This window comes from Puntigrus tetrazona, chromosome 14, assembly GCF_018831695.1.
Source record: "Puntigrus tetrazona isolate hp1 chromosome 14, ASM1883169v1, whole genome shotgun sequence".
Lineage (NCBI taxonomy): Eukaryota > Metazoa > Chordata > Actinopteri > Cypriniformes > Cyprinidae > Puntigrus > Puntigrus tetrazona.
Genome location: NC_056712.1, coordinates 22,125,392 through 22,146,159, shown reverse-complemented (window position 1 = coordinate 22,146,159; position 20,768 = coordinate 22,125,392). Strand labels below are relative to the sequence as shown.

General features: G+C 37.1%; 1 protein-coding gene across 1 annotated transcript; it reads right to left on the bottom strand.

The window, feature by feature from the left end:
• Positions 1 to 142: 142 nt before the first annotated feature.
• clint1a (clathrin interactor 1a) lies at positions 143 to 13,451 on the bottom strand. Its single transcript, XM_043257162.1, has 12 exons — positions 13,240 to 13,451; positions 9,622 to 9,726; positions 9,416 to 9,512; positions 9,221 to 9,329; positions 8,959 to 9,123; positions 7,688 to 7,871; positions 7,229 to 7,451; positions 6,923 to 7,007; positions 5,935 to 6,012; positions 4,121 to 4,398; positions 2,299 to 2,476; positions 143 to 1,901 (listed from the first exon to the last, which is right to left on the bottom strand). Exons 1-12 carry the CDS (start codon positions 13,278 to 13,280, stop codon positions 1,552 to 1,554), a joined length of 1,893 nt encoding a protein of 630 aa, XP_043113097.1. The 5' UTR covers positions 13,281 to 13,451; the 3' UTR covers positions 143 to 1,551.
• Positions 13,452 to 20,768: the final 7,317 nt, after the last annotated feature.

The window sequence follows — 20,768 nt, the reverse complement described above, 5'->3', positions numbered from 1 at the left end:
ACATGTGGCTGTACTGCTTTCATCCTATTAATGCATGCAAAGTTAACGTTTGGAGTCAGGTCCTAAGAGGGCTCTAAAAACAGACTATTTTTAAGATACGAGACCGATTAGGAGGAGATAAAAGCAAGCTTCACAATCAAAATGGAAATCAAATCTTTATTGTCATTCGTAAAAGATCATAAGTACAATCAAGTCATTTTATTAAACTGAAAACATGAAACATTCTCAGTGGAAGATTTAGTTTTTTGTTGCTTGCTGTAGATTTGCATAAACATATAGTGTTTCGTGTAACACTCCCCAACCCCTAACCACTCATTAGTCGAGTTCCTACAGAACCCAACAAACAGGACTAGAAAAACCTAAACCAACCCTTCAGGAAAAAAAGAAACAAGGAAGAATTTGGTCATTTTGCTTGTAAAAAGCCTCTGATTGGAAGAGAGGGGCTTGGTTAACTTCAGTGGACACTGTGGACAAAAACAGATGATCTTGACAATACAGTGATGGTCCGTTGGATACAGCATCCAATTGTTTGCTACCAGGCTTTACAAACACACAGCCTCAACTTACACTCAGCATAAGCAAAACTGCATAAAAATACGAACCTGTATTAGGTTCAATTATACATAAAATCCATTTAGTCACCAAAACTCATCCTTATAAGTTATCCATGCAAAAACATAAAAAAAGTGCACTTATGTACTTAACTAGATATATATATATATATATATACGTCTTCTTTAACAGTACCTTTAATAAATACTGTACTTCTCATATTGTCCTAAGAGGGTTTTTTTAGAAAAAGAAAGGCAAGAGACTGACAGGCACCATGTGTTTTAAGGACAGATTTTGCATTTTCATAAAGATGCAAAGTAGATCAGATTTTCATTGAAAAAGTACACTTTAACTATTTAAGGCCACAAAGGTTTTGATTTGATATCCTCATGCTATCATCTTGATGGTTGAGTACTTCATTTCTCTTCAGAAAACGTTTTTTTTAATAAAAATCAAATACAAAAATGGCAAGTGATCACAAACTTTACTCCGTACAAAAATCCTCACCATCATAATTCATTAATCTTGTAACTCAATAACTTATTGTCTGTTCGCAAAAATATTTACAGGTTATCAGCTTAAGGCAAAGTAGAGGAAAGGCCAGAATTGATCATTAGGATTTTTCTACAGCATTAGAAACCCAATACTTCCTGGGTTAAATCAAGACGTTACGTGAAAGGAGAAAGTCAACTGGAGATTCTCGATCATCACATTCCTTAAAGCGGTATCCCGACGCAATGTAAACGTGGGACGTGTGTGTGCAATGACTGAAATGATTCTGAGCACAAACCAGCCACCCTCAATAGGGCTCCTTGGTACAGCTGATCAGAAGAACATTGAAAATAACATAATCATCCAGTTGTACATGAGCATCATTTAAACAGACATATCCTGCGTGGCTTTATTTGACATCGCTCAAGTAGTCTTTGTCTTCTAGCTCTTCATAGGTTCTTCATGGTTACATCTACAGAAGGACTGTTCCGCTTAATACTCAGCAGTTCATTTCCCAAAGTTGGCAAAATCTGCAAAGGCATCTTGTTTGGGCTGTCCCATGACGGGGTTCATGCCCATGACCGGCATTCCTGTAGCCATGCCCATGCCTCCCGGCATCCCCATTTGAGTTGTGGACATTCCCATGTTCATATTCACTCCCATCATGCCCTGATTGACTGGCATCCCTCCCATGGTTGGCATGGGCATGCCGCTACCTGTCATGCCAGGCTGCATGCCCATGTTCATCCCTCCCATCATGGTGTTGGTAGGCGGTCTGACCACTGAAGGGGCAGCCTGCATGCCCAGGTTCATTCCAGCAAAGCCCTGAGATATCATATTCACAGGAGTCTGACCTCCTATTGCAGAAGAAATAGAGGGGGATAAAAATAATGGCTGCCGATTTACTAAAATAATCAAAATCTTGATTCTATACGTTTTATAGGTTGAACCGTTTTGTCATATTACATTTTGTTTTAGTTTTTTTCATACGCTATAGTTCAAAAGTTTGGAGTCAATAAGATTTATAAAAGGTCACTGCTGCATTTAAATGATCAGAAGCACAGTAAGGGGAGTCGTTTTTCAAGTCTTAATATTAATCCATTACAGTTTTAAACATTTATTATTATTATTATTAACAATAAAAACTGCTATACGGCTTGAAAAGATATGCTGCTTATAAATGCATTTACTATAACTGCTTCTATGCTGAATTAAAAGTATTAACCACACAAACAAACAAAGATCTTTGCTTACCTTGCATCATGTTGAGTGTGGGCTGAGAAGGTTTGGGTGGCTGCATGCCAGGGCCAAGGTAGTCCAGGCTTATGTCTACATTAGAGTTTGACCAGGTGGAAGGCAAAGAGGCTTTGGGATTGGGCTTCTGGGCCATCGGTTGCTGGGGCATCAGTGGGTTCCCCATTGACGGAAATGGCTGCAAAGACAAAGGATATCAAATCAGTTTTAGAACAAACCATATGTGACGGTATCCATATGATCAAACACAATGTTTTCTCTGATTTTGCTAAGATGATACTGCTCTGCTGCAGTTCAAGCATGAGAATTAAAATTCCCCGATGACCATGAATGTTTGCCAATGGCAGAATGACACAAGTCAGAGAAGATGAAAGGCACTATTAATTCTCCAGAACATTACACTGTGGTCTTTCAGGGTTATCAAGACTCTCGAGTTAAACAAGACAAAAATGCTGGTTGAGAGGCATTGTCTTCTCCTAAAATTATTTCAGCATGTAAAAATGCATCTCAAGTCCCTCTAATTATACCATCGGGGGGCTGCTTTTTTTCTTTAGCCAAACAAAACTTGCCATTTTAAAGTAGGTCAGGCTTTTAGCATGCAAATATTATCTTTGTGCAAGGCTTTTGTTTCAATTTAATGGTTTTCTGACTTAAACTTGTTCCTCCTCATTCTGCCATTCTCTGTGATGGGCGTCCCAGGGGGAACGGGGTTGATGGGTAATGAGGAGGGGGTGGGTGGAAAATTGTGCCGATGCTGCGTGTTAACCCTCGCTCGTTTCGCTTTCATGTTGCCTGCTCTCTAAACCGCTGGCTCTGAACCTCGGCCAGAATTGTCTTTTCTTGCGTAAATAGTGTTTAGTGTGCAGTTCCACTTAGATGAGCTGCATTAAGTACTCCACAGATGGGGGATCTGAATGAAAACCACATTATCTATGTGCAACTCTACATCACTTGGTTCATCTTTATTCTTTTATTACGCTGTAAACATAATGTTGAGGGACAGCAATGCACAAAAGTCTGTGAAAGGTGCAACACCTAATGAAATGCACAGCCAATTGTTTGCAAACTATGCTAAAACTAAGTATATACACAAATCGAAGTTTGAGCTTTATTGTTTTTGGGTTTTTTTTTGATGATACTGCTCTGTTGCACTTCCAGCATGATCATTAAAATTCCCTGATGACCATGAATGTTTGCCAATGGCAGAATGACACAAGTCAGAGAAGATGAAAGACACTATTAATACCCTAGAACATTTGTTTGTGGCCTTTTGTTTTTTTTTATTGCCTACCAGTGCTGAAAACAGCTGTGCTCCTTAATATTTAGTGAAAGGCCATTTTTAGATAAAAGTTTAAAAGAAAAATGTAAATGTTCACTTTTGATCAACTAAATAAATTATTAATTATTAATTTCTTTAAAAAAAGGGAAATAGAGTATAATTTTTCTCTTCTCAGAAAATAAATCAAAAATACTGATGGCCCATCCTTAATGCAGAGGCTTAAAAATTAATTCAATAAAATGAAGGATGAGAAGATACATTCTGCAAACATCAATAGCAAGCAGCAAATCATAGTTATGATCATGTAACCTGAACGTCACTGGTTTAAAATAATAATAATAATAATAACAACAACAACAACAACATTTCAATAGGAAATCAAAATAAGAAAGAAAATTGGTCTCTTCAAAGCATTTCAATATACCTTGATCTAAAAAAATAAAACAAAAACATGAATATAGAAGAAGAAGAAGATCATCTCATTCTTAAATATTCAAAATATATAATAGATACATTGAGAAAATTCTAAAAGGCAGTAGGCACCTGTGATTTGGATGCTGGCATGCCAATGGTCTGAGAGGTGGTCATGGAGAAGTTCATGCTTTGGGAGGTGCTGAAGTTTGTGGTCTGAGAGGAGCCCATTATTTCAAAGAGGTCGGATGAGGGTGCTGTGGATACAGGGACAGGAGCAGGGGCCGCCTGCAGACCTGAGAAAAGGTCTATTCCTGCAGGGTTTACGGGCTGAGCTGCAGGGACAGCTGGTTGGGTTTCAGGAAAAGCGTTCCAATCACCAAAGTCTCCATTCCCACTAGACGTTGGGGCTGAGGAAAGACAAAAGCTTCTGATGAAATGGAACACAGAGAAGCACAAACATAGAGAGCACAAGGAACATAGAAGGAAGCTGTAATAGTTACGAAGCTTTTTGATCAAAAGGCATATTTGTGCTTTTACTGCACAAATTCCACAATCTTGCTTCATGTCAGACTTTATCATCCAGCAGAGGATGTGCATTTGCATGTAAGTGAGGAATGCAAAAAACCTAGGGAAATGCAAGTGAACCAGTAATGAAACTATCAGGGCACCGAAGATGCATGAACATCAAAAGGAATCTCAGACTCTCTGTCATTTCAGCTCAGTCCAAAAAATGCAGAGGGTGACGTGTCACACCCAACAAGAGCTGAAATGTGTCTGTGCTCATTAGCTTTTAGCACAGCAGCCCACCATATGGCTGCCCCCTCCTCTCACTATTTAAGAGCTTTCTGCTTGGAGTATTTCATAAACAGGCAGCTGAGGATGGCAAACTCCGGTCCAGCAGAAAAAACAAACAGCCTTCTGTTATATTCCCAGAACTATATTTAAATAACCATATAAAAACACACACACATATCACCACTTTGTATCTTTCAAGTTGAACTCCCTTAAGGCTTTTATTTTAACATGTGAGTTTAATTAGAAAAAAATACAGTCTTTTGGCAAAAGCAAGCATTATTTGTTTCTCTTTGAGTTGCATATAATTTAAAGAACGTAACTTTATGGATTATAATAGGGTAGTGATGTTCAACTAATCGACTACTAACTTCAACAAATTTTTCTTGACTTTCTGGTTACTAGTTCTAATATTATTTGTAGTGGTGCTTTAAATATTTGCAGTTCTAACTGTTAGATCGCATTGTAAAACCTAACTGTGTTCAAATTCTTTCTATGCTGCTGCATTCAGACTGACATCTTTGGAGTCAGACACTGCTGTTCCATTCAACTGCACTGCATTCAGCTGTTTCTGAACGGCTTGTTTAAACAGCCTTGAGAAACACACCTGATTGGGGTCATATAACCCAAAACCCACCCAATTTTATAGGGTTTTCCAAAACAAAATTAACTGATGAGTCAGAAAATACCAGTTGTAACTTTTGAAAACATAATAATGGTCAAAAGTCTCTTTTGATGCATGTATCTCAGTTAAGACATTTTATAGTTTATTTAAAATTTTAAATAACTTTTCTATTTAAATATATATTTAAAATTTACTTATTCCTGTACCTTATTCCTGCAAAGCTAAATTTTCAGCAGCCATTATTCCAATACTCAGCATCTCCAATCTTCATTCTAATATTATGAATATTCTGAATTTTGTGGAAACATTTTTTCCCTTTGATAAATAAAATAGAAATCTTTGTAAAAATGTAAAAGTCACTTTTGATAAATGTAATATATGTCCCTGGTAGATATTTTAAATAAATAGCTGACCCCAAATATATTTGAACAGAGGTGTATGTTGTTGTAAGTAAAAGTAAAAATAATCCAGAGTTTCAGGTTGTATTTTTGACCTGATGGTGTTCTAAGAGGTTATATAAACATACCAGCTGATGAAGGAAGACTAGCTGCAGCTGCAGGAGAGGAGAAATCAGCAAAACCAGCTATCAGGTCAGAGCCTGAACCTAGAACGAAAGAGAGAGAAATTCAATTATGACATTCTAGATTTGTGAAACATATCAATCCTCTACTAATATCCAAAGAAAAAGACACAATTGGAGAACACAGAATAAAAAACATCTGTTGGAGTCTGTGAGGGTCACACACACACACACACACACACACACACACACTCCGGTCACGTTACATTCCAGCAGCCTGTGGCTAGAGTTATGTGGAGGAGGACAGATGCAGCTGTTCGGCTGGTGGTGGAGGGAGCAGGACAGTGAGGAGAGAGATCTACGCATCTGCTCAGCACTACACACTCACCAGGGACCGCTTTGACATCTGGCCCCGGTGACTAAATGCTTTAGCAGGCAGCAGGAGAGCACATATGCTAAACTTCACTGTGTGTAGCTCCCTTTACGTGCACACTGTCAAACTAATAGCAAAGTGTTTCCGGCTACTTTGACTTATCTCCTCATCCTTTCTTCATGTATACCCAACTACAGCTTGCACAACTGTATTTGACCCAAACAGTAGTTTGACGGAAATGTTTACCTTATGTAAATGACTCTAAATGTGCAACAATGTTCTATTTATGACAGGTTCGATGCTTCAAGCTTCCAGTCCACCTCCATTGTAGCTTGTCAGCCCTCTGAGCAATACTTGATTCCCTTTAAAGTGGTTTGAAAACCACATGTTTTTTTTGTTTTTTTTTTACATAAAGCACTCTTGGTATTTATTTTTACTGTTGTGAAAAGTAGCAGATCATTGCAACCCTACTTCTCCTAAGCATCCTATATGTGTGTGTGTGTGCCCGTGCATATTTTTATTTTATTTATTTATTTTGATTTATTTTTTTCCCCCTCAGCCAAAACTATACATTCACTTAACTTAAAGAAACCCAAAGAGGATGCATGTTTCTACTGTTACCTTGGGAAGCTGGTTGAGCAGGTGCAGGTTCTGCTGAAAACAAGTCTACCAAACCAGAACTGGGCTGGCTCACTGCTGATGTGGTCTATGGCAACAAAGAAAAGACAAACTGAAACACTCTTAACATCTACCACAAGATGTCAGTGTAGAGTCTACGTTATTTTAAAGTTTACCAATTCATTTGAGACTATTTATTACCAAATCTCTCCTCAACATTGCATTATCGAGGTGTCCAAAGGCCAGAGAGATTTAATTAAAGAGGAAAAGATTAGTGCTGGTACAGTAGCTAGTTTTTCTGTCATTTACCTGGCTTGTGTTTGTGTTGGTGGAGGGCTTATTGCCAGTGTAATGCGCAGCTGCTCCCAGGTCTATCGTTTTGGAGGGAACGCCTCCTCTCTTACGAGTAGCAGTGGTCTCTGTGGCCTGGACAATCTGGACGCTTTTGGTTGTCACTGTCTCTTCATCATCTTTAAACTCTGATTTGCCGGACTGCCCATTTCGCGTTCCTCTGCGGTCCTCATCTCCTTCACTATACAGAGAAGATAAGGTATAAACTTATGTGTTATCAATAACAAAAAGCTTCCTTTCTTTGAGAATAAGTAGATCAAACACAATCACTCCCATACACAACTGTCAACAATTTGTTCTTATAATTAGTTAAAACATTTCTACTATTTAGGTTTCAAAAAACAAAAGAAGACTTGGCAGAAAAGGAGTTTCCAGGTGATCTGAAAAAGGAAAGTGAGACAGCCTGGGGGTCCTGACCTAAATCTGTCAGGAGAGTCATCCCGGTCTTTTCTGCGGAACATGTTAATGGTGTCATCAATGGTGCTTCCGATCTTATCGCTGATCTCTCCCAATTTGTCACTGAAAGGGAAAGCCCCTTTGCTTTTGTCCCAGTCTTCATCCCATTTGGAGCGTGACTCTCTAAAATCAAACTTGTCCTCTGCTGCAGAATACATGAACAGGACAGGAAATGGGTCATGCTATATACACATGTACACAAATATAAGAATAAAAGAGTTAATCCCACAAAATATGTCTGGGTAATTAAAATCGGAGGGGGAAAAAATACATCTTGTAAAAAGAAAATGAAGCTCACTGATAAATTAAACACATTTTCAGACCTATTTTAATTACTGTCGTGCAGTTGGATGTTTTACTTCAGAGGTTGTTTGTAATTTTCATTATTCTTAATGGTTATGGTTAGTGGTTCTCATTAGAACTGAATTACTTAATTAGCATAAATTAAAGGCAGGACAATACATATTATCATTTAGTAATAATAAATAGTTAACTTAATTAATATACCAGTTTCTTTTTTGTTGATTATACTGTTTATAAGGGTGTGCTTAATTGTCATGAAAATAATTCAAGAACTGGTACTAAAAAGAGGCTTAATGTTATGCAAAATATAATTTCTTTTTTTCCAGGGGTGGGGTGAAATATGACCCATGGTGAGATTCCCCCACTAACTTGATGTCAATGTAAAGAGAAGTAAAATCAGGCTGAGATGCTTCCTCTCGTGTACGTTTCATAACTAAGAACTGTGATTGGACTGTGGTTACTTTACTGAATAAATTTGGCCGCCATCTCAAAAACACCATAACAGACATATATATCAAGTTTCATTAAACTTTAGAGTAAAACGACTGTCAAACTAAACATGATATCAGTTAAATTTAAAACAGCCATTACAAATAACGCATTGCATTTTTCCTTCCTAATCAAGGACATTGAAAACATAATTTATGCCGTCATGTGGAAACGCAGCTATGCCGGGTATCAAAATAAATCTGCAGTACAGTTCACTCATCTGGCAATGCAAACCCTCCAGGGACAACAACAGTGGAGAGGACACAGAGGATCTCCTTGTTTTCAGAGAGTCCCGATTAGATATATTCTTTATGATAAATGTGTTTTCGTGTGATGTAAAAAAAAAAAAAAAAAAAAACTTTTCAAACCTTGATAAATATGACAGCGAGAATGGTGTGTGTTTGTGTATGTGAAAGAAAGAGAGCAAGTTAGGGACTTACAGTATCTGAAGCCCGACATACTGTCAGAGGACACGCCTATATACTTGTCCCTGTTTTTCTTGGCCTTCTTCCTCTCCTCTCTCAACCTGTCATCATCTTGAACAAACTCTATCATCTCCTTCACCTTCTGACGAACATTGACACCCTGGTCCTTGCCATTCTCATCTGAAACACAAAGCCCATTCATCCTAGTATCTAAGATACATCAAACTACATAGATGACAGGTGAATAATTATGTAAGCTTTTGTGCAGTTCACTCACCTACATGATGATAGCTCTCAATTGAACGCAAGTCATACAGGTGCTCTCTTGCACTAGTAACAACCCGTTCAGATCCATTTCTGATGAGGTACGCCAGCAGCAGTAAAGACTGCAGTATAGAGGACAGTCAAGCTCATGACAGATTACGGCAAAGCAAAACCATTTCAGTCCTATGCTGTCATCAGTAAAGCATACCTTGTAAACTCTTCTCCAGTTTTTCTTGTTGTCTTTCAACATTCTTGTCCACAGCATGTTCATTACCTCTGGAAACTGCTCGTACATGAATGTGGACCTGAAATAAAATGAAAAAAAAAAATGACATTAGCAGACTCTTCATGTTGGAAGTATGTGTAAGTGTTCACAAACACAAACATAAGAGGAAGAAAAGACAAATCACTTGCCTAGCGATCTCCCCCATTAACTGTCCAGACGGTCCCCACGGATCATCGTTGGTGGCTTCTCGAACTTTAGACTCAATTTCTGTATAGTTCATCACAACATTGGTTCTGTAAAAATGAGATCAAAACACAACATCCTTTTAGTAAAGTCAAGCATCCTTTATTTGGGCTGATTATATGATAAACATTTAACCGCAGGAACCCTTCAGCAAAGCCTAAATATATAAAACATAAAATATATGAAATTACTTAATGGCATAAAGTCATTAATAGTACAGTTTTGTACAATTTAGTTTACAAATTAATTGAATTGTGATGTTTGTTATATCATTTTGTAACTCATTGTGGCAATACACTCAAAGGGACATTTTTAACCTTATTTATCCCTAATAGGCTTAGTACCAGCATACATACAACTAATAATATGCACCTTACAGAGTTAGATAAGTAAGATAAGTTGTCCCTTATAGGCCTCAATGTTTGCATTTTACATTATTTCTGACAGTGATTCTGCGCTTTTCCATATAACAAAAGCATACAATGAGCAGAGGCTGTTAAGCTTCAAAAAACAAATAAAAAACATAAGTACCAAAAATATATCCCATTTGACTTCCAAATTATCTTTGAAGCCATTATGAAATTACATAGTCATACAAAATTTCCACCTGTTTGCATAACTTAACCTCGATAACACTTTAACACAATAACACCCTGTGCGTTATTACTGGACACAAAGTACATAATATCATGGAAAGGTGGAAAATCGTATGTATTTCTAACATCAAAAAGGTGTGTAAATAATGAGAGAACAGAACAGAATCTGACTATGCTATTAGGGTTAATTGTTAACAAATTTATTTATTTGTGTATGATGTTAAATAATCCCGTTGTCAGTAAATCTCAATTTTGTATTGTCTATTTAACAGTCATTCAAATAAATCCAAATATAATCATCAATCTTATACCCCGCCCTTTATTTGAATATCAAATGGAGATAACCAGCAAAGCAGGGCCAGAATATCTTATTATGTGAAACCAGTTTAGCACTAGAGGAACATAACCAGAGTGACATAAAAAGTGGTTATACAAGACTCAGTATATGGGTGGGGTGCAGGACAGACTCGCAGAGAATAGAGGGTGGATCAAATAAAAGCACCCTAAGGAGTCCTCAGTCTCTCCTACTGCAAAAAAAAAATTTTTTTTTTTAAAAATCACTTTTTGTTAGAAAATGTCTAGTGTCTCAGTTTGCTGGTAAAAAAGTCCTTAGCATTGCCTTTCTCACCTGAAGCATGAAAATAAGTTGAAATTGAAAAAGTAAATAAAGAAAAATCTTCCTGCTTCCTTGTTTCCTCATTTAAAAATGAATCACTTACAGACAATGACAGAAACATACAGATCACAGAGATGTGCAAAACCCCCTAAACTTTCAAATAGAAAACTTCAGCATAGTTTGAGGTGATAAAAGAGGTCAGGACATCCGTTTGCTTATGCTTGCAGCTATCAGGTGCAATCATTTTCTTCTTCTGAGTAATCTGGGATAAACAAGACTTGTTAACAAGATTGTGTCCAATCCTTCAAAAACACAGCAGACAGGCCAACCGCATTAACTGGTTTCACAGCTTGAGGATAATGCGGGCTGCTTTGATTTTTATTTAAGGTACTACTGAAATTCTTTCCAAAGTTACACGATACTCGTGTCTGAGTCATAATACCATCTACTACAATACTGAAGTCCTCCTGTGGCATCTCAGGACTTTCACACCATTTAGGAACAGGCTCATTACTTTACCAGCATGAAGCTAAATTCTCCACACATTTTCAGTCCACCCATGGCTACTCTTGGCAAGAAGTCTGTTAAAAGGTCATACTGTTGATAGAGATGGCAGACTGATTTTGGAGGCAATAAGCTACATTTTTCCACCTTGCTACATTTTTAAAACAGGAAATTACTTTTTTCCTTTTTGCAGCTCATGATGAGTGATGGCTGTCTAGAGTAGATAGTATAGATTATTTGCTTTATATGTATATTTTTGTAGTCTCTATTAGGTGGCTAGAGTCAATACACTATGCTATAGTGTCAGATACTTTATATCATCACATAGCATAATATCACATCTGAAGAGGAATGTGTAAATATAAAAGTTACAGTGACAAACCGACTTATTAGGCAACACCCAAAGGTTTGTGCAAAGTCATATTGGTGAAATAAAGCTTTCAGTAACTGCTTTTCTGTACTATCAGAAAAGGGCAAGATAGAAAATAATTAAAAAAACAAAACTCAACATCAGAACTTAGAAATAAAACAGAAGTGCAGTTTTTGACTATGACTAGCAGTTTATTTTAAGATGGGAACTTAATTTGTTCTTGACCTTGGCACTTCTAAAAGAAAAACCATTCTGAATTTCCCACTGAACGACTATTCATAAAAACAGGAGATGACAGTGTGCATGACAAAGAAGTCTGAAAAAAGGGTTTAACCCTTAAATGGTTTCTGAGATGCCCCAATTTCTAAGAAAATTTGATCCCAACAAATACCTAGATCAAGAGACTTATGGACTGAATTTATAAAAACTGCCATCATCCTAGAATTGTTATGTTTAAGCAAATATGACAGCAATGCATAGTGGACTAGAGCACTGAAATGGCAGAATGCCACTGACCTCTAAATAAAAGTTTATCACATAAATGTGAGAATCATGTGACACAACCTGTAGCTAAAGGTATAATACAATTTTGAACTACTGCATTGCAGTATTTTGAACATACATACACACACACACACACATACATATATATATATATATATATATATATATATATATATATATATATATATATATATATATATATATAGTTGTTTGTTTGTTTTGGGGTTTCTTCTCTCTCTCTGGAGTATTGTGTTCCTGTCCTTTAAATGGTTAAAACACCAGTTTCAGTCTAACAGCAGCAGTTTTCATGAAAGTCAAAGGCTCCATTACAGAAGCTACGCAACCATCTTTAAACTCACAGCCTTTTTTTCATACCAGAATTAAAACTAGAAAGTGTAAACAGTTTGCCAATTAATCAGTAACCGATACCATGCAAATAAGTACAAAGAATCGTTGTTCATTTTGGGCTAGCCGATTAGCTTAGTGCCTGACTATAGCTGTCAAACATGACAAAGTTGTTACCACTCCAATGCCAAGTTAAACGCGTGTTCTTACTTTACTTGTTAATCAATTTTGTCATTCAGAAAGGTTAAAAATGAACGGCAATGAATGGCATGTAAACCGTTTTTAAACATAAGCGCCGTGTTGTGACAGGCAACACAAGTTTAGCAACTGTCATAAAATTAGCCACCGAGTTAACAGTAAGCAAGTTTGAGGGTACCGTTTGTCTCGTAAACAAAATTAAGTCATAATAAACAAGGGGAAACGTTGGATGAAGTATCGAAAACGAAAGTTGCTAAACAGGGAGGCGAAATACGTTAGTTTTAAAAGGCACAACAAAGCTGTAGTTAGCTACGGTGCTAGCTCCTGTCTCGAGAGTGTGACGTGACGTCAATGAGTGCGTACGTGTCTCATTTTCAACAGGTATGAGACAGGACACCGAAATACTGTCGAAAACATTCACAATACTCACGCTTTGTCAACCAGCTCTCTCACTTTCCACATATTCAACATCTTGGCCGCGTCGTTGGGGCTTTCGGTCGCGAAAACAGGTGTCCCAGCCCTCGAAATCCGCTGGTCTTGCCAGGCGAGCTGTCACGAAAGCCTGAGCATGAACTCTAAAGTTACGCTGCTTCAAACAGCGGTGGAGGAGCGCAGGCCAGACAGATTACTACGGAAATGCGCTGTCACTTACGGAAATTTCGTAGGCTGCTTCAGCAGAACACTACATCCTTGATGAGGATATGACATAAACCACATTAGCATAACCTCCCAGAAGTGGTTAGTGAATGTGAATACAATTGACGCACGTATGTGTTTAAAATGCTACTGAAAATGAATAAATAAATCAAGTGATTTATAAATTATTATTATACAATTAAAGAAAGTGAGATTATAATTAATTCAATTTCAGTTCTCACCAAGCACAATTCAATTTCTAATGTGAATTTAAAGACAGCAAGGTATCGCAGTGTTTTACATGTAATAAATACATTATAAATTAATGCATAAATTAATGTTAAACATTTTTGTAGTTGTTGGGTTGGATCACATTTTGTTCTGGTTTCTACATTGTTTTGTTTTATTATATTATTTCATTTTATTTTCTAAATGTTGCTGAAAAGCCTACAAAGTATTTAATTAGCTGTATATTTTCTGATGTTGGAATGTTGAAATACAGTATGGTATGCACCTATAAAAGAAATTGACAATATAAATATTTTATATAAATAATAATAATAATAATAATAATAATAATAATAATAATAGCCCTTACATATTCAATTGAAAGTATAGAAAATATGTTCAATACAGAATATATTTAAAGTTTATTTAGACAAATGTAAGGTATATGCCACTGGCAAGTTTTATCAGTCACATCTGCCAAGACATTAACATGGTAAAAAACAGTAAGTTTCTGGGTGTCAGCTCCAATAGGTAGTCCATTTCTCAGGAGCTGAGATGCCAAGACTTTGTGTGTTCTGGTAGATGGGCCATCTTAGTGATTGGTGAAAATGGAGGCCCTTCCACAAATGACAGCCCCCTGGGAGAGGAGAGCCTCTCATGGAAAACAAGCATCAGGAGCTTCTTGCACACTTTAACAAAATAAATAAATAAATGAAAGGGGGGGAAAAAAACAATGAAGAACATCACAGAAAACTGACAAAAAAGAACCTATTTTACAAAAACAGAGCATGACAAGAGACAGCACTTAACGTCCCCAAATGCACTACACCCATGGGATCTGCTTCAATTACTGCTGCAAGTTCAATGAAGAAAACCATAGACAACCTGACTGCGAAGACCGAGCCTATGAAGGAAATGCATTCTGAACCGAATCAGTCAGAAAACATTTTCGTTTGGACACTAACATGCGTCGTACCTAGTTAAGTTTTTATTAAACAACACAATTCTAAATTAGTAACTAGGGAAGAAAATATAGATGTATATACTACGAGCAGTGATTTACCCATCAAATGGTTTTCATATGGAGCTTTGGTGAACCATAATATAGCTCGATAATCTTACAACGAAGGCGCTGTGATATTTATTGCTGAATATTTGTATGTGTTTTAAAAATCTGTAAAAGTTGATGCCTGAGTAAATGTCAAAATCTCTGAGAAATGCCAGGAACAAAACATTAGGCGGGTAGATGTGTCTTGAATTTATTTTGGCCTTGGATATAAGGAGAGTGATACTAATGAAATGAAAATAAATGAAACAGCCCGAACTGTGGAAATGTAAATTGCATGGACTTCAAAGTGAAATCTGCAAGAGAGATCTTGGCTGTAAATGCACAAAGGCCTCATTGTCTAAAATGGTCCATGAAATAAAGTGGAATATTTTTTATCCGTCCGTTCTGTGATATTGTTTTGACCTGATAAAATAATGCATAAAATAAATTGTCAAAAATAAATGATGGGAAGAAAATAGCACACAAAATGACATTTTCTCATTACCCAAAGAACTGACGAGATATGGGTTGAAATGTCAGTAGGGGGCACTGTCACACAACATAAATACATTTCTCACTTTTCTCTCGTCATAATATATAAGGACTTAATCATATTTCAGTCAGTATATTTCACTTTGTTATCATTATAAACACCCTGAACTGTGGTGGTGCAATAATAGTTGGTGAATAGGTGCAATAATAGCCTACCTATTTGTAATTATAGATAATAGTATACAATTAGCGCAGAGTTTGCAGAGCTTGGCAAGGCAAGCGACCAAACTGTATTTGGATGAGGTTTTACAGCACCACATAAACCCCACCGTTTTAACAGAGTTTCATAACTGCATTATGAGCTCTGACTCAACTTTATCTTATAATTACTGTCCCAAAACCGCCTCACAGCACACACACATACACAAACATGGTGCATCCTAGTGGAAAAGCAGAAGTGACCTGTCATGCAGAGAGAGGTCAGATGATGGATGACGTGTGGGTGGTTCTATCGCTTGGGAAAAAGACCCAGGGGCTGACTGTGGCCTGCGCAAGGGCCAACAATAACATCCTTAAATAAAACAGCATGAAAAGAGCCCCATATCCCATAGCCAGTCCAGCGCAGGACTAAGCGATGGGTACAAAATGGAGCAAGAGCTGTAAAATTAGAGCAAATGCCACAAACAATGAACATTGTTTTGTAATGGCATTGTAAAAGGGGAAAAACCCAACTATGCCGAGTTTCTGGAGATTGGAAACATGTGTGGTGAATAAAATAAATAAATAAAAATGTCAGATTTCCCACTCCCACTCTGAAATGATGTGCCGACCACATTTTCATGGGAAACGCTACAGCATAAACGACAGAAATTAACTAGTGATCACTGTCCCATGGTCTTCTTTTATAAAAGACAGTTTTCACTGGCCTCTTGAGGAGGCAACAAACACTCAACAACATTTTGTTTAACTAATCTATCAGGAGTTATAAAATGCTGCGTTTCCATAATACACACTTTTGCGGTACTGAATTATTGCGGAACGTTTATAATCCCTCACTTACACAGCAATACACAAAGTGCTGGCATGTAACGAGTTAAAATCCTCTGAGTGCTTTAGTCCAATTCCCAACATGTTCCTGTCATTTTTGTGCCCCTGACACATTGTGTTCTGAAGCAGAAAGCATCTGCTCTTTTATGGGCAAATTCAATTAGTAATTAAGCTGAATAAAAAAGAGGAGTCAACATCTGGAGCCGTTACATGTTAATGTGATAAACTGAAAAAAGGTAAGATAGGAAAATATGGCGGCGTAAAATGTTCAAGGACGTTGGTCTCACAGATACTTTTTCACATGTTACGTTTATTCAGCTGTAGAGAAAGGGTTAAATGGGAGATGTCATGTTTACAGAGACCTCAGAGAAGAACGCTCTTTGAAAGACAACTTAAATAATACTCTTTTTATGAAAACTGTTGTATGGGGTTTGGATGCAAAATCACTTTTCTTCTCACACCCCCAAATGCCCCCATTCACTAAAACAAACAAAAAAAAAGCTGAAAAAAAACCCAACAGACCGTGGTATTGTTGGCGTGAGGAGAAGGAAAGATTCCGTAGTAGAAAAACTGAGGGGAATTGAGATAAGACAAGCAAACAAGACCCAGCTGTGGAAAGGTACCGTTGGCAAGACTCCAGAAAGAATGGGGAGGGTTTCATCGACGCCCACAACCATTACTTAATTAGTCCATAAGGTGAAATTACACCTATCCAACAATGAATACATAATCTCTATCATCCTTGAGCATTAAACAAATGAATCGTAGAACAAAAGGGAAACAGACCGCAAATAACTCTATCTTGTTATGGGATGCTGTGTGGAACACAGAGAGTTAAAAACACACAAGAAAAGTGTGAATGATGTCACTCGAACCTTGTTGGTTTCTCATAAACGGCCGGGGTTTTATTGAGCCAGAGAAATAAAGATAGTCAGTTGCAGTTAGGAAATACGGGTTCACTGAGAAAGGTTTACTGGAGACGCTGTGCCAGACTACAATTAGACGTGTACGGAAAATATTTAAAAGCAGTGTAAAGTACATGCATGGGGGGCTTTATTCATGACTAGATTATGTTTATTTAGTATGAAGTCGCATATAAAAAATGTTGTTGGAAGGCTTTGTTAATTCTGAACGCCGTATCCACTTTCCTCATTGTTGGCACCGTTAAATTAGGCCTACAATTAGTAGAGCAGCTGCTAATAAGTATATAAAACAGAACCCATCTGAATCTGTTGTGAATATATATATATATATATATATATATATATATATATATATATATATATATATATATATATATATATATATATGTATGTGTGTGTGTGTGTTTAATATGTATTGTTGTAAGACGTGCACATGCAGTGAATTGAGCAAGATGTCAGGGAAACCAGAATCTTCATCCTCACACATAATGAGCATATTTGACCGGACTCAAGGCCTCAAGATGGATGCGCACCACCTCAGTAATGGAGACTTGATCTGAGAGATTCAAAAGTTATCTTAGGCCACATTGAAACTGATCAAAACCGCATTGTCCCTCCCTCTCCAACATTTCTTTCTCCCGCTATCAGCACATCCCCTCATTGGTCTTCATTTGCCCTCACAAACTTATGAAAATGCTCTGAGATGATTAACACAGACTTAATGACCTGCAAAAACAACAGCAGCTCGTGAGTTTCTTCAATTTGCCGTTGCCCACCTCCCTCCCCCATATAAGGGAACAATATACCCCTGCCTTGCTCTCATAAGGATTCATTACCCTGCTCTGAGATTTCCAGGCCAGGCGAGGGAAGCGTTATTTCCCCTGTGTTGGCTCTCACATTGGCAGGGCCATTACTCTTAACACTCCTGCAAAGGGGCTAATGGGGCAGCTTTACTGACAGAGAAGAGGAAGGGGAGGAAGAGAGGGAGGGGGTGGGTGGGTGAGAAGGGCCTGAGATGATATGGTAATCAGAGAGGGAAGGGATTTGGGAATTCCGAGTGCATGGAAGAAGTGGGAATGAGAAGTAAAAATGTAATTTGTTGAACTTGGGCCAAAATTACAAAGCTTTGAAAAATGAGCTAATGAGGCAAACTATCGTTCCATTTATGCTTGTGATTATAAAAAAACATTAATTCAGTGTAATGTCGTTCTGTAATGCGGAGACTCATTTACTCTTTGTAATGACAATGCTGAATGGTGGAAGGTGCTAAAAGGTGAATGGGAAAGTAGTGTATGATTACATCGATGCAACACTGTTCCCATTGTAAGTAGAGCCTCTCAGTTTCAGAACGACAAGACATTAAGGTTGTTTTAGCCATGCTACAGTGAGCTGCCCCTGCTAATATCCAGGACCTACTACTATTACAGGCCCAACCAGAGAGGAGCAATTACAGGGGCAATTAAACTCAAACGTGGAGATGTAAGATTGGTGGGGACCCCCAAACGCTGCAAGCATTCTGAGACTTGAGAGAATGATTGCCTGGGGTCAATAGTCTGCCTAAGTCAGACTGTTTATGTAAACGTGAACATGGTTTTTAGAGGGAGAAAAAAATCGTAAAAAAAACGTGTTGTTTAGAAATGGAACAATATAAACAGATTCCACATGTGATGCAGAATTGTCAACCAAACCAAAATAAATGCATTAAATGTGCTTGAAGGCATAGATGCAGAATAGTATTTACCTGGTGGCTTATTAAAATGGATCCCCTGTGCAAAATAATTCACAATTTAATTAATTAAATAAACTGACATTGTGGTCTTAATCTTAAACCTGATTCTGTATTAGGCTGTGTATTAGTGGATTTTACATTGACAGATAGGTGGCAGCAATTTTTATTAATGAACCACTGAATCAATCGATGTTATAACCAAACCCTCACTCATTAAGTAACAAAACAATCCTGAGTCTATTAATCATATTATATAATAGCTTCTCTGTTGGCCTAAACACTATCAGAATCACTTACATGGTGTTTTCACATCCGGCCCGTTGTTTCGGAACCTGGCGCGTTCCCCCCTTAGCTCGATTCGTTTGGGCAAATGTGAACGCGGCGATCGCGCTCGGAACCGCACCAAAACAACTGATCCGAGATCTCCTGAACGACGTGGTCTCGGCTCGATTGCAAATGAACTCTGGAGCGGTTCGGTTGTAGAAATAAAGCAATCCGATCCAACGGACCAACGAACCAAGCTAAATTACAATGTATAATGAGTAAATACGTAAGTTCCGTGAACAGCATTAGCTTTGTTGTTTTGCTAATACCTCGAAATGAATCTGTGAATGTCTGTGGTAGAGTACGTCTTCGTCATTCAAAATCAAAGCGCACTTTTCAATTCATATTTATTGCTCTTTTTCATTTTTCATTCAAATACTGGACTCCTGCCCTCTTGCACGTGACTTAATAACTAATTTGGTCCATTTAGACTTTATATTTTTATATTTTACTTTATATTTCACGAATTAAATTATCTCCAATAGCCTATTCTCTTCATTTTATAGTTCTCTCTTAATTGTGTCGCTTCCAGTAATGTATGTTTATATCCAGTAATGTAGTCTTTATCCAATCATATTTCAGCTATCGTGTTACCAGGGTCATAGAAACCGCAGTACAGCGCAGGCTTCTGTACTTTAAAATCAATGGCACGAAAAATTTGGATTAACCAATCAGATTTCGAGTTGACATCCCCTGGGAAATCTAGCTGGTTTACGATAACGTCAGTATTTTCACGTCCTTTGATTGGATGGTCAGAGCATACTAGTCAAAAGTAGCCACTGTAAATCTTTTTTTTTTTTACTGTATTATTATTGTTTTTCAAGTTTCCTACAGTATGTTCTATTTAGTTCACGCTGAATAATACATTTAATTTTTATTGCTTTACTTTTAGAATGTTATTGTATTCTGATGTTATTTGCAAAAAAAAAAGTTTCCCTAAAAATATCTCAGTCGAGCTGTATTAACCTCATGGGGTAACATTACGTTAAACACACAACGTTACCCTTTTCCTCACCCCTTGTATGGATTATTTTAATGTTACTTGCTCGTTTTCCCTTTAAAGCTGCGCTAACTATATTCTCCTCACGCAGCGCGCGCATGCAGACCGACTCGTGAAGACGGAAAGCAGTTAAAGTTAGAAAAGTTAGTTAAAATGTTAGGTCAACATCTAACGCATCTAATCACCTTATTTGTTTTATACTTATGTAATCTTTAATGTGTAAATACGTTTGAATTATTAAATGTCTACAATCACATCTGGCGGGCTGTTTTGTGTAATTTTGCCAGGCGGGGCTTCTTTTTTTAGCAACATATAACCCCTTTTAAAAAAACAAAACAAAAACGCTAACACAACACAAAACAATAAAGAGATAGCAATAATATATATATATATATATATATATATATATATATATATATATATATATATATATATATATATATATATATATATATATATATTTTTTTTTTTTTTTTTTTACATAAACTCTTTAAATTATAAAGCAACATGTAAACTAGTGCAGATGACAATA